The 12,217-nt window shown below is 37.7% G+C and overlaps 1 protein-coding gene across 1 annotated transcript in view; it reads left to right on the forward strand.

Moving 5' to 3' along the window:
* Positions 1-11,688, forward strand: part of LOC149532812 (eukaryotic translation initiation factor 3 subunit I-like) — a 53,578-nt gene extending 41,890 nt beyond the window's left edge. The window contains exons 5-9 of the mRNA XM_089807762.1: positions 7,137-7,256; positions 7,346-7,435; positions 7,571-7,657; positions 10,727-10,806; positions 11,264-11,688. Coding sequence (XP_089663888.1) covers positions 7,137-7,256; positions 7,346-7,435; positions 7,571-7,657; positions 10,727-10,806; positions 11,264-11,339 — 453 coding nt within the window. The 3' untranslated portion in view covers positions 11,340-11,688. The remainder of the gene's footprint in view (positions 1-7,136; positions 7,257-7,345; positions 7,436-7,570; positions 7,658-10,726; positions 10,807-11,263) is intronic.
* The last annotated feature ends 529 nt before the right edge of the window (positions 11,689-12,217 follow it).

Here is a 12,217-nt window from a genome sequence, read left to right on the forward strand (position 1 = left end):
GAGTTACCATGGTAACTTAGATTTAACACTTTACAATATGCAAAATTTAGTAGAGTTGCATTGGAAGATAGAAAAACATTTCATTAGTATTTCTGATTTGGTTTAGGCTTTGTTTATACCATTATTTTTAAATGCATGAATAAAGTCTTTTTGAACTAAATTTGGTAAGAATTACATTAATTTTGTAAAAAATGGATCACATAATATTTGGCACAGTTGGAAAATCAAGGTTCTTTTTTTGATTGTTAATAATAGTATGTTTGTATTAATTTTTAAAAGTAGAAAGTACATAGACTGATCTGGCAGATTTCAACTTATAAGGACTAAGTCCTATCCAAAACACCAAGGAAGATACATTACAACTGCCATACATGGATCACCAAGAAACCTTCAAGACCTACATCACTACCAAAAACCATATTCATCTTTATATCCGCCCATACTGCCAAAATTGGTCCTAACCACAACATAAATAAACAAAAAGCACAGAGCGGCTCATTGAAACCAATACTGCATATCATCCTTTGACGTATTGGGAAAAATCATTTACCTGGCCTTCCATATTTTGCCTTTGAAGATACCGAGCTTGATTCACCTAGGGAAGCCACAGATTTGACAGGTCTAAACTTCATCTTCCTTTGCCTCTTCTGCTCCAATTGGTCTTGCTCCTCCTTCTCTTGTTGAATGTACAACAGCAAACACACTCAATCCATGCAAGCACCCTCAATCTGTGTCTGTATCATATGGGAAGAGCTCCAAATAGTTAGAGGCTGTAGTTTGCCCCCACCTCCACCAGCAACCCCCCACGACCCATCCCATGTGCAATCCAATGCTTCACTATGCACGGTCGACAATGCCATCCACACCCTTGGCCCAGAGACTCCACACAGACCTGCATCACCTTCCTTGCCTCTTCCCTTGTTCCAAGCATTAAGGCCGGCCAGAAAAAGGAACGTAATGTCCAGAATGGTTTGATGGAAGATATAGGTATCTGCAGGTATTACTCCCTGAGAATTGGACACTCACAGCCGTAGAATTTCGGATCATCAAATGAAAAAAGATGCTGCATTCACTTCACTGTTAGACACACCACGAAATGCAGGGAGCTGATTGGGGGACTCCAAAGAGAAGTTTGCCTCCATCCTCAAACCCAGCACAAACAATTTTGCCAAAAACTTTCCAAATACAAAAACAAATGCAACCATGCAGGCCATAAGAAGGTCACATAACTCTCTAGATGTTGACAGCCAATGTCATCGACTGATGAAACAAAAAGCCCATTGTATTCTCATCTGTGGCGAGCAGGGAAGTGATTACCCATCAACTTCAAGGTGTGCACTCACATCATTGCCTGAACATCCCTCACATGAACGCGCCACCTCAAAACTGTCCTTGGTCCCACCACCCATCAACGGAAAGTTTTGCCAAATCAAAAGCCCACCACTTATTAATTCAAAAACACCCCAATTGCTTTATACGTTACCCAAATCAGGACTTCTAAAGTCTTCAAAACTTTGTTTCCTTGTAAGGACACCCAACACCAACTTTTTGATGGCTTATCTGCTACAGCATTTGCTTCCCGAAGGACATGAAACACCCTGTAGTCCTCAGATGTCTCCAGAAGTAAACTAATTCTATGGATATGCTTGTTCAAATGCCAAGAATCAGGCTCCTCTTTAATTATAGCATTTACTACAATCTGTGAATCACCTTTAAAATGCAATTTACCAATCCTGAGCTGCTTCACCATCAAGATTGCATTGATCGCAGCCAAACATTTGGCCTTATTATTTTTGGCAATTTCTTAGCCCCAATAGCAAGGGTATTTCCCAACTCATCTCTATCTACAAAGCCCACACTGGATGGACCTAGGTTACCTTTAGAAGCCCGGTCAAAATTGCAATTGTAAAAGCAATGTTGAAAATCTTAAAAGCCTTGTACACTCCAAACATATATACTATACAATGCCCAATTGATATTGACAAGACTCTGCACTCATAAGAGCTACATTCTCAAGACTACACACAAGAAAATGTGTAAATGGATCCAACAAAGCCTTATGTTGTTGCACATAAAAATGTTAGCTTATGAGTTAGCAGATAAATCCTGAGATGAAATCAAGTCCAACTTCATTAATATATTCAGTGATGTGTTGATAATGAAATCGGTTCATGTTATGCATTCAGGACCGCACAAACTGCTAAATTTTATGTTTTGTCTGCATGAAATTTCAAAAGCACATTTTGTTGTTTCCATTTATGGCTGATATAGTGTTAATATATTCTACCAGTTTGTAATGTTCTGCCGATTGGGTTAGCATTATTCAACACCTGAATAAAGCTCCAGTTAATATTTGAACATTAATGGTTAATCCAAAATTTTAAGATTCATGCCACTAATAATACTGGCTATAGGCAGGTAATGACAAATGTTGACGATACTAGATTTCAAATGCTAAATCTCTTAGACTTAAAAGGTTAAAACAATTCTGTATTCAAGTGTCGGACAGTAGGCAGTTGATGAAGGCATGTGTCATTCATTTGAAATTAAAGAGATCATTTTGTTGTTTCCATTTGTCACCGCTATGCTTTAATGATTAATTCGTTTTGCCAGTTTGTAATGCTGCGCTAATTGGGGAATTCTAAATTTTGAACAGTAGTGATTAAACAGATGCCATGTGACTAATATGAACTAATTATGTGCCTCATTGTCACTAATGACTGCCCCAAACTATAGTGCCCTTTTTCTACGGTGGCAAGGGAGGGAGCCAAAAATAGCATATTGCCCAGTTCTTACTGTATTGAGATATAAATTTATATTTTGAACCAAATAATGGTCATATTGGCAGTATAGTATAATATTTCTAGGAAACGTTATAGAATAAGTGTCAAGAAATTTGATAAAATTCTGCTAATCTTGATACACAGTTTTAGTGGAGATCATAATTTAATTAATTATTCTTTATAAGAAATACCCGACTTTCCAAAGACGTGCATCTGTTGGTATTTTAAAAATTAATTGTGTAATTTGTTTAACTTTTTAAGCATTTAAAAAAAAAATCTCAGTACAGATAATTTTTCTTGCAATTATAGTTTTCACTTTTAGAGAATCAATTTTCAGGTTTTACGCATAGCATCTATGTCAAAAATCTTACAGATCGAGTTTCAGATTTTTTGTTCCCTTTCAGATTCCTGCATCATTGCAATTTTTTTGTTAAGTTTTATAAGCTACATTCTCGTATTCATCCTTGTACTATTCTTCTGTGTAATTATCGTTGTTTTCCTCCATTTTGACAACTTTGAGCATATTGCAGCTTGACTGGAACATTTCATACTCCTCCATGTGCCAGTGAAACAAACCTTTGAGAGAGCTCGTCTCGTCCTCCAAGCAGCTACCAAGTCTCAGAACAACTTCCTCATTGGGCTCCAATTCTCCATTTCTACTGTACCCACCTCCTTCCGATTATGAATTGGATGCCAATTCCTGGATCACTGTCCGGTTCCGCAAGTCAATGATGTTTTTCTTCCCCGCGCTTTCAATTGACAAGGTGTTCTTTTTCCATTTATGGTTGGCTTTGGTTGACAAGGTGTTCTTTTTCCCTACCAAGTAAGGCATCGTACCCTTTCTTCTCCAAAGAATTGACCACAAAGCCCAAACAGAACTGCTCTGTTCCCACAATTACCATTTGGCCGATGAGTGTACTGAGTGTTTTTATACTGTACTGGTCTGCTCCTACCAAGTAGAATGTGGGTGGCCATTGTGTGGGTTTTCTCAGGGCTCTCCATGTCTCCTGAGGAAGTATGTTGACTCTTGATCCTCCATCAATGATGGTATTTGTAAGTTTATGCCCCATAATTTCTATTTCCACTATGGCAAGAGTCCTCCTATCCACATCGTGAATAGTGTTGATTCTGACGTTGGTTGTTCCTTAGCAAAACATTTTTATTGCCACCCTTCCTTCCATGGCTTGTTTCCTCCATGGCTAGTTGTATTTCGCTCTATCCTTGAAATTGCTACCCTTAATTGGGATGGTGTATCCAGTAAGTCGTTCACCCTTATTGGTATGGTAGCTTGCAACATCTGTTTTATTATGTTTCTTTTGGATGCCGAACATGCTAGGGTACTTATTGTCTCCTCACGATTTTATTCTTCCTCCAATGCTATTTGTGCCTCCTCCAGTCTTTATTTTCTGATTCAGGGGGCTGGATACAAAGCCTTTGTCGCTGGCATTTTGGTTACAACTATTATTGCTTCTTTACGCTTTGTTACTTCTAGCATGTCTACCGCCTTCCCCTTGGGACAATCAACATCCTCGTGATTCCTCAGTCTGCACCATCGACGGAACTTGTTTTCGCCACTTTGCTGATTCTGGCATTCATGTATAAAGTGTCCCCACTCGTTACATCTTCTGCATTGTATCTTTGGGTGACCCTTTGCTATATTGGATGCAGCTTCGTGGCGTGTTATTCTTCCTCCTATGCTATCTGTGCTTCCAGTCTTTCTTTTTCGATTCGGGGGACTGGATACAAAGCCTTTGCCATTGGCATTTTGATTACAACTATTATTGCCTCTTTAGGCTTTGTTACTTCTAGCATGTTTACTGCCTTCCCCTTGGGACAATCAACATCCTCGTGATTCCTTAGTCTGTACCATCGACGTAACTTGTTTTTGCCACTTTGCTGATTCTGGCATTCATGTGCAAAGTGTCCCCACTTGTTACATCTTCTGCAATGTATGTTTGGGCGACCCTTTGCTATATTGGATGCAGCTCTGTGGCGTGTTGTTGCCTTCATGTCTATTATTCCAATAGCCTCTTGGGAGGCATCAAAATTCATATTCCTTGAAGGCGTGGTGGGTGGGGTGGCCTATTCTGCAGGTAGAAGTACTTGCACACTTCTTACCTTTAAGTTGTATGGGCACTCTCTCAGGGAGTGTCCCGTGACCTGACATATACCGCAGAATCAATTTTTTGAATAGTTATTCTCTGTGTGCCCTTCATTTTGGCACTTAGTACACCACAACTCTTTGCCTTCTTTGGTTTCTTTTTCTCCTTTCATCTCCTTCATCATCAATATCATGTTTCTACTTAGTGCTCGAATTGTCTTCAATTCTTCTTCACTTTCTTCGTCACTGTCACCATCACTTAGTCTTGTTTTATTCCTTGTGGTTTTTTCTTCACTCTTGATGTCCATGGCTTGAGCACATGCGTTCTTATATGTGGATGAAGGTACCACCTTCATTTTTCTTCGAATGGAGGGGTGTAGTCCTTCTATAAACCATATTTTCTTTAATTCATCTGCTGGTTTATTCTTCAACTTCCTTATTAGTTCTGTCTACTTTCGGTGATAGTCTTAGATGCTCTTGTTCTTCCCTTGACACGTGTTGTATATTTTTGCAACACTTTGTCATTATTTCTTAGCAATTTAAATTCGGCCTAAAAAGCTTTCTTTAAATCAGTCCATGTTGTTTTTTGTGTGGCTGGAAGGTCAGTATACCAGTCAATTGCTATGCTTCGTGAAGTGGTTGGGAAGGCTTTTAGCCAATAGTCCTCATCCTCTTGCCCTGCGGCCTTCCAAATGGTTATGCATATTTTACAATGTCGCCTTGGGTCTCTTCCCGTAAATTTTGGGAATTTTTGTTCGTGTGGTGTGTTTGGTGTATTTAGAGATTTTTCTCCTTGGGGTTTCTCCTCTACTGCCCTTTGATGTATTTTGGCAATATTGGTATTCCTGCATTCCTCGAGTCTCCGACTTTGTTTGCCCAATGGTTACCTCATCAGAAATGACTAATCCTCTTATCTATGTACCATATTTTCAAACAAATTCACTACTTCTCCTTCTAGGCTTATCTCTTTGTTTGTGCTGTGGGATTCGTGAGAGTGTTCTGTCTCTCTTGATTCACTTCCAGAACTATTTGTATCCCCGCTTTGTCTGGTGGTGCCAATTGTTGGCTCCTCCCCAATGGTGCTTCCGCTTGGTGGTCTCATCTGATGATGTTCGTTGCAGATGGTATAGTCTTGTTGGGCAAGATTCCTCAATCTTCATCGCCTTTCCTCTTGTTGGTGTATCAGTAAAGAACACCTTGCTTTCTCTTTGCTACCTTCCAAATATGTTTCCTTCTGGCATCTCCTATCTTTATTAGGAAGGAGGGGCATTAATTGTTGAATTCCGGGTTCCTTCCAAGGTTACTTGCATCTCTTGATTCCTCCACCGGAGGTTTGTTCTACAGTGACTTGTGTCCCTAGATTCTTCCTCTATGTGGGTCCTTTGGTGAAATTGTTGTTGTACTTGTTGCCTTCTTTGTTCCCTTTGGATAACCTCTCTTTGTTCGTCCACTTCTACCAGCCTTTGTGCAAGAAGCCTCGGAAGACTCCTGAGGAGATCATACATAGCTTTGTTCATTGTGAGTTTGGCTCATACCATGCTTGTGTGGAGAACCCTCTGCTTTGCTGTTTGCCAAACGTACTTGTCTACTGCTACATCCCACGCGTGAACGAGATCTTGTGTCAGTTGATCCTCCCTCGTAATTTCCTCTTTCTCAATCTTGCTGTCAGTTATCACTGTCTGCTGGTCAAAAGGTCGGCTCATCATGCTTCCATCTTCCCCTGCCTACTTAGACCTCGGGTTTGTACTTAGGAAATGATGCCAAAAATGTTGTCTGCCAGGTATGGCAGAGCTCTATGCCAAGTACAGAACTATACACAAAGCCTTATTATAGTGTTACCACAATACTCATACCAACAATTAAAACAGTACACGTGAATGACAAAATATCACTTTATTGATTTTACCAAAGAGTTACATTATCAATAAATATATTCCAGCATTACCATACCATTCCTATTCCCAATGATCTCTACAAGTAGTGCTCAGATTGGTTACCAGAACCAACCGTCACGACTCTTGGTACATGACTTTTCCTAACAACTACTTTAATTACTTTATTTACGCAATTACCATCTACACGTTTTTACCGGGTATCATAACATGCTATCACCATGGATTTTTTATTCCTCTCATTTTTAGTGTCAACCCAGAATACAATATATAAAGTGATGATGAATATGTTGTCTTCTGGATTACTGCAGGATTGCAATTGTAATTTTTTGTTTATTCTGTTTCTGGGATTAACTGCAGACAGGAAAGCTGCTCAAGGAAAGCGATCCAGAAAAGGGTCATCAAAAGGGGATAACTTCTTTGGCTAAGTCTGCAGATGGTTCGTTCATTCTCACAGGTGCTTCAGATAAATCAGCAAAGGTACTGTTTCTTAAAAGTTAAAATGCATAAAACCTTAAAATTACGATTAGTTGCTGAACTTATTTCTTTGTTTCCTTGATGAATATTAGCTATGGGACATCAGAACTTTAACACTCATAAAGACGTATGTGACTGAGCGGCCTGTAAATGCAGTTGCCATTTCTCCTATTTTTGATCATGTAAGTGCTCTTCATTTGACAACATTTCTGAAACATGTATTATTGAGGTTAGAAACTATTATAGTGTGTGTTCCCTGTTGAGCATGCACATAGCAACACTGATTATAATTTCAATTGTAAAATTAATTATGGCAGGTTGTTATCGGTGGTGGTCAAAGTGCATCTGATGTCACCACCACAGACAGACGTGCTGGAAAATTTGAAGCAAAATTCTTTCATATGGTATGATGATATATGTTTTTTGTTTGGAAGCAACTATTATTGTCTTTTTTAGTTTTGAGGCTCCAGGTTTACCGTTAGATTATAATATTTATTTACAATAACAAATTATATATTGTTAGGAAAATTTGTTAAGAAAGCTTTATATTGTGTATATCTTTACATTTGTTCTTCTGCTTACTTGGCGGCAATACCAAATTCTTGATTCTTACTAATCTTTTGGGTTGGGCTGAAAATGGTTATTCTTAAAACTAAATACTATGGATGAACTCAGTGGAAGGGGTTTATAAAATTGTGGTTCTTTGGTAGCTCAACATGAAAAACAGTTGCTATCCAGAGTTCGATATCCAAGTCTACAAGGAGAATAGAATGAATCAGGATGCAGCCTCCAAAAGTGAAGCAATGAGATAAAGGAACCGACATTGCTACAATAACTGACAATTCTAACCTATTAGAGAACTGGATGATTTGGGTGCCAAGTAAGCATTTCAACATTTTGAATAACATATTGAACATTGCCAAAAACAGATCGCTGGGGTTTACTGATATTTTTAACTAAGTGTCAAGGTTGGGCAAAGACCTTGGTAGTTTTCTGACTAATAAACTCCTGGCATCTGAGCTGAAGCATGTATGCCATATAAGGTTACATCTTGAGTTGTTTAATCTAACAGCTAAGATGCCGAATAGGAATCGGGATGCATGTGGGTATGTTAGTATGGTATGTTGGTACTTGGTACAACAAATAATGATGGGGGAATGTCGTTCACAGATGTAAACAGATATATTCATATATCTACAATGTAAATTAGTTTAACTGTGAATGCTTTAAGGGCTTCAATTCAATTTATGGATGATGGCAGGGCGGGAGAGCGGGTGTTGTATACTACACATATAGAACTTGGAATGCTGGTTATGAAATGATATTTCAGTATAACATACCAAATTGAAATACTTGAGCATAGTAAAATTGCAATAGAACCAAAACCATTGAGCATTCAATGTAGTAACATAGATACCCAATATTACCATTCAAAATTCAAATAAAAATTCAACTGTGTGCTTTCAGCAGTATTGTTGGGGATTGGTGGAGGTGGGGGTACTCTGGTCCTCCAAGTACCCAGTGCAGGGACTGGTATTTTGAGACAGTCCCGAGGTTTCATTATAAATAGGTTTATACCATATTATAATATATAAAGATTAGGTAATCCTATAAATATGTATCAGCCAGCTCTTTAACCCATTATAAGTATATAGGCACACTTACAAAGGCACTAGAAAGTAGAATATTGTATTTTTTATTTCTAACTTGGGGATGCTTCCCTAGCCAAATTATCTCAGGAATGTTTATTTAAGTCTTGGAAACATAAGGGGATGGCTAGTTAGTAAAAAACAAAGTATGGAAGCCTACACTCCATATCCCAAATGGTATGCATCAGGATTCAGGAGAGTGCTTCCATGTAATGATGAAGAGGTGAAAGAAGGCTTCACAAATGCCCTTGGAAAAATGAATTATGAGGAGGGGTTTAGCATATTTGTGGCCCAACAGTTAATAGATCAGTGTTGAGGATGGATAGAGCTACATTAGTTTCAACTAATCCCGTTGGATGGTTGATACGGTATGGCAAGGATACACTGGAGTTGAGGATGCTTGCCGTTTGTCTTCTTTCACAGGTTGCTAGTTCCTTTGTCGTATAAAGGTATGGGTTTACATATAACTTCATCTAGTCAGTAAAGAGAAATAGGCTTACCTCTAGATGATCAGAAAAGTTGCTGGTTGTGTATAGTGCCTTGCGACCTGAGTATCGTTAGATTCCAGTTGCATGTTAGGATGTTGATTTCGAAGATCCTATGCAGGTTGATGATGGTGACATGTATGGTGTATTGCCCGGGGTATTTCATTAGATTGGGATGGGACAACCTCTCAAGTCGGCAGTGGCCATGATTCCAATTTTGATGCATTGATAGGAGATGCGGATTAGGGACAGCATATTTCTGTATATTTATCATTTTGTAGTTGAAATTTGCAGCCTTTGCGCATTTGTTGTAATTTATATATAATATATATGCACATCATTAATGAATGTGGTTAAATTTGTTGGAACTTATTTTGTTTGTTGCAAGCTATGGAATGAAGATCTCAATCGAACTCTTATAGTATATGTTAAAGTTCTTGATGTATATGATGTTTGCCTTAACAATCCTATTATATGAACACTTGAAATTTGAAATTTCCTATATTATAAAATAGCCATCCAATTGTCACCTGCATAAGAATGGCCTTCCAGCAATCCCTATCCTGGAATACTCCCCCTGCCCCTTGCTATCCTTGTCGCGTAAATTTGTGATAGCTTAGTCGATTAATGTAATTGGACATGTTAGTGAAATTCAGTTGTTTCATGTGCATAATTCCTGGTGTATCAGTCTAGCTTTTCAAAGTAGTGTGATGGGACACTATGGCTATTGAATTGAAAGTAAGCTTGCAGTGTGTTTGGATTCTGGAAGCTCTTCATTTCCATATGAGAGACTTGGGATTATGCTCAGAAGAAAAGCCGAGAGAAGAAGGTTATGAACAAGGAATTATTTTTATAGAAAATTCTGAAGCCATGTTGTTTGAACAAAAGATTCGAAATCATATTCCAAATCATGGATGGCTACACCAATGCTCTGGTAATGTCAAACATATTTCGTACATGGCAGCCCTCTGGATTCCTTTTATTTGTCCTAAAATGCCTGATTACTGTAATGCTTTCTGACCACCTCGAAGAAAGATGTTTTTTAGATCTGCAAAGGGAAGCCTTTGTGTCACCAAGATAAATATTAGAACTTGCAAATGATCATATGGCTTCCTGGTACAGCCCCTCACAGACAATCAATAATATTTGTGTAAGAATTTCTGATATCAGGGGTTTCAGATCCCCTGAAAACCTGTTTTTGCCTTAATCTAAAACAATCTCTGATATCCTAATCTGAAACTATTATTTTGCATGTAATATGCTTGAAGAGTATTATCCTTTTTTTTGTTTATTTTTGACCATGATACGAATAAATAAACATAAAATTTCCTGTCTGCAGATTCTTGAAGAAGAAATTGGTGGTGTGAAGGGACACTTTGGACCTATAAATGCACTGGCCTTTAATCCTGATGGAAGAAGGTTTTTACACTAGTCCTTTCTCACCTTTTTCTCTAATAACTTCTAGAATGGGATACATTGTTAGATGAAAGTTCCATTAATCTGGTATAGATTAATTAGTACTGGATATGGCCATTATTAAGTTCAATTAACTTGCCAACATATTGAAAACATCTTTTCATGGTTTTGCTTGTTCCCATTTTGGTAAATGGACAACTTATTCGATGCATGTCCCTGTCCTTCATTATCTGCATTCTATTATGCTTGTGATCTATTAAATTTAAATACCTCCTGAGCTTTTTGTTAATGATTTAATGTAATATACAATACTTTTAGAAGATATATATAATATTTCCTGCAATTTGCTGCTACAACATTTTGTTATTTTACGTTATCTTAGTTTTCTTGCTAAAATCTATTTTTTAAATCTTTTGACAGTAACTGATTTAGAAGTTTACATTTTGATAAATTATTGCAGTTTTGCAAGTGGTGGAGAGGATGGTTATGTAAGATTGCACCATTTTGATCCTGATTACTTTCACATTAAGATGTAATATGGTTTTAAAAGACAGGTACTTTTCAAATTAAGAGCTAGCCAGAGTGCAAGCTAAAAAGGTCTTTTTTTATAAGAGATAATCAGGGTGCAAACTAAGAAAATATACTTTGTAGCGCAGAGTTACAAGTTTTTTAGGTGAGGTTCAGTTTTGTACTAAATCAGCTTTTGCAATGGAAATAGTTAGGTTATTCAAAGCATTATTGAATGTTCACTTAACTGTACCCGTCACTTCTCCGGAAACTTCAATATGCAATGTAGAGTTTGAGTCATAGACGAAACTAATTTTTTTGCTAAATGCTCCAGTTGAAGTGTTTATCCTTATTTATAAAGAGTGATGATTTATTTTATGGGTCTTGCATTCTGCTGAATGCGTTACTATTCACATTCACCAGTGGATTCGTTTCTGGACCCATATGATACAAATCGACTGCTTCAGATATGAATGCACTGGTAAATGCATTACTATTTGTATTTTAACCCTAACTGGCATATGACAACATTCTTTAATCCATTACCATTTGTATTTTAATTTCAGTACCTTTCATATTTGATCTGCACATTTCATTTCTTCTGACGTGACTCTGTGCATTGACTGCAAGAGTGCACTAGTGTTTGTTGATGTTGTAGGTAAGAACAGAGAGTACTCAAAGTGAAACTTTACAGTGCAACATTTTTGAATATTTATTTCATAGCACCCCAGAATACAATGTTTATAGGGTTTTGTAACTTCAGAAGCTTCAGAAGATTTAACATTACTCACCGAGGGCGTTCCAATCAATGGTTGTTTCCATGTGGAAAATGCTTGAAATCAAACTAGATGCAAAGCTATAATATATATACAATGGAAGAAGATTTTCTACAACTGGCTATGGTGGC

This window comes from Cupressus sempervirens, chromosome 10, assembly GCF_028749045.1.
Source record: "Cupressus sempervirens isolate cs-2001-9-10 chromosome 10, ASM2874904v1, whole genome shotgun sequence".
In the NCBI taxonomy this organism is placed as follows: Eukaryota; Viridiplantae; Streptophyta; class Pinopsida; order Cupressales; family Cupressaceae; genus Cupressus; species Cupressus sempervirens.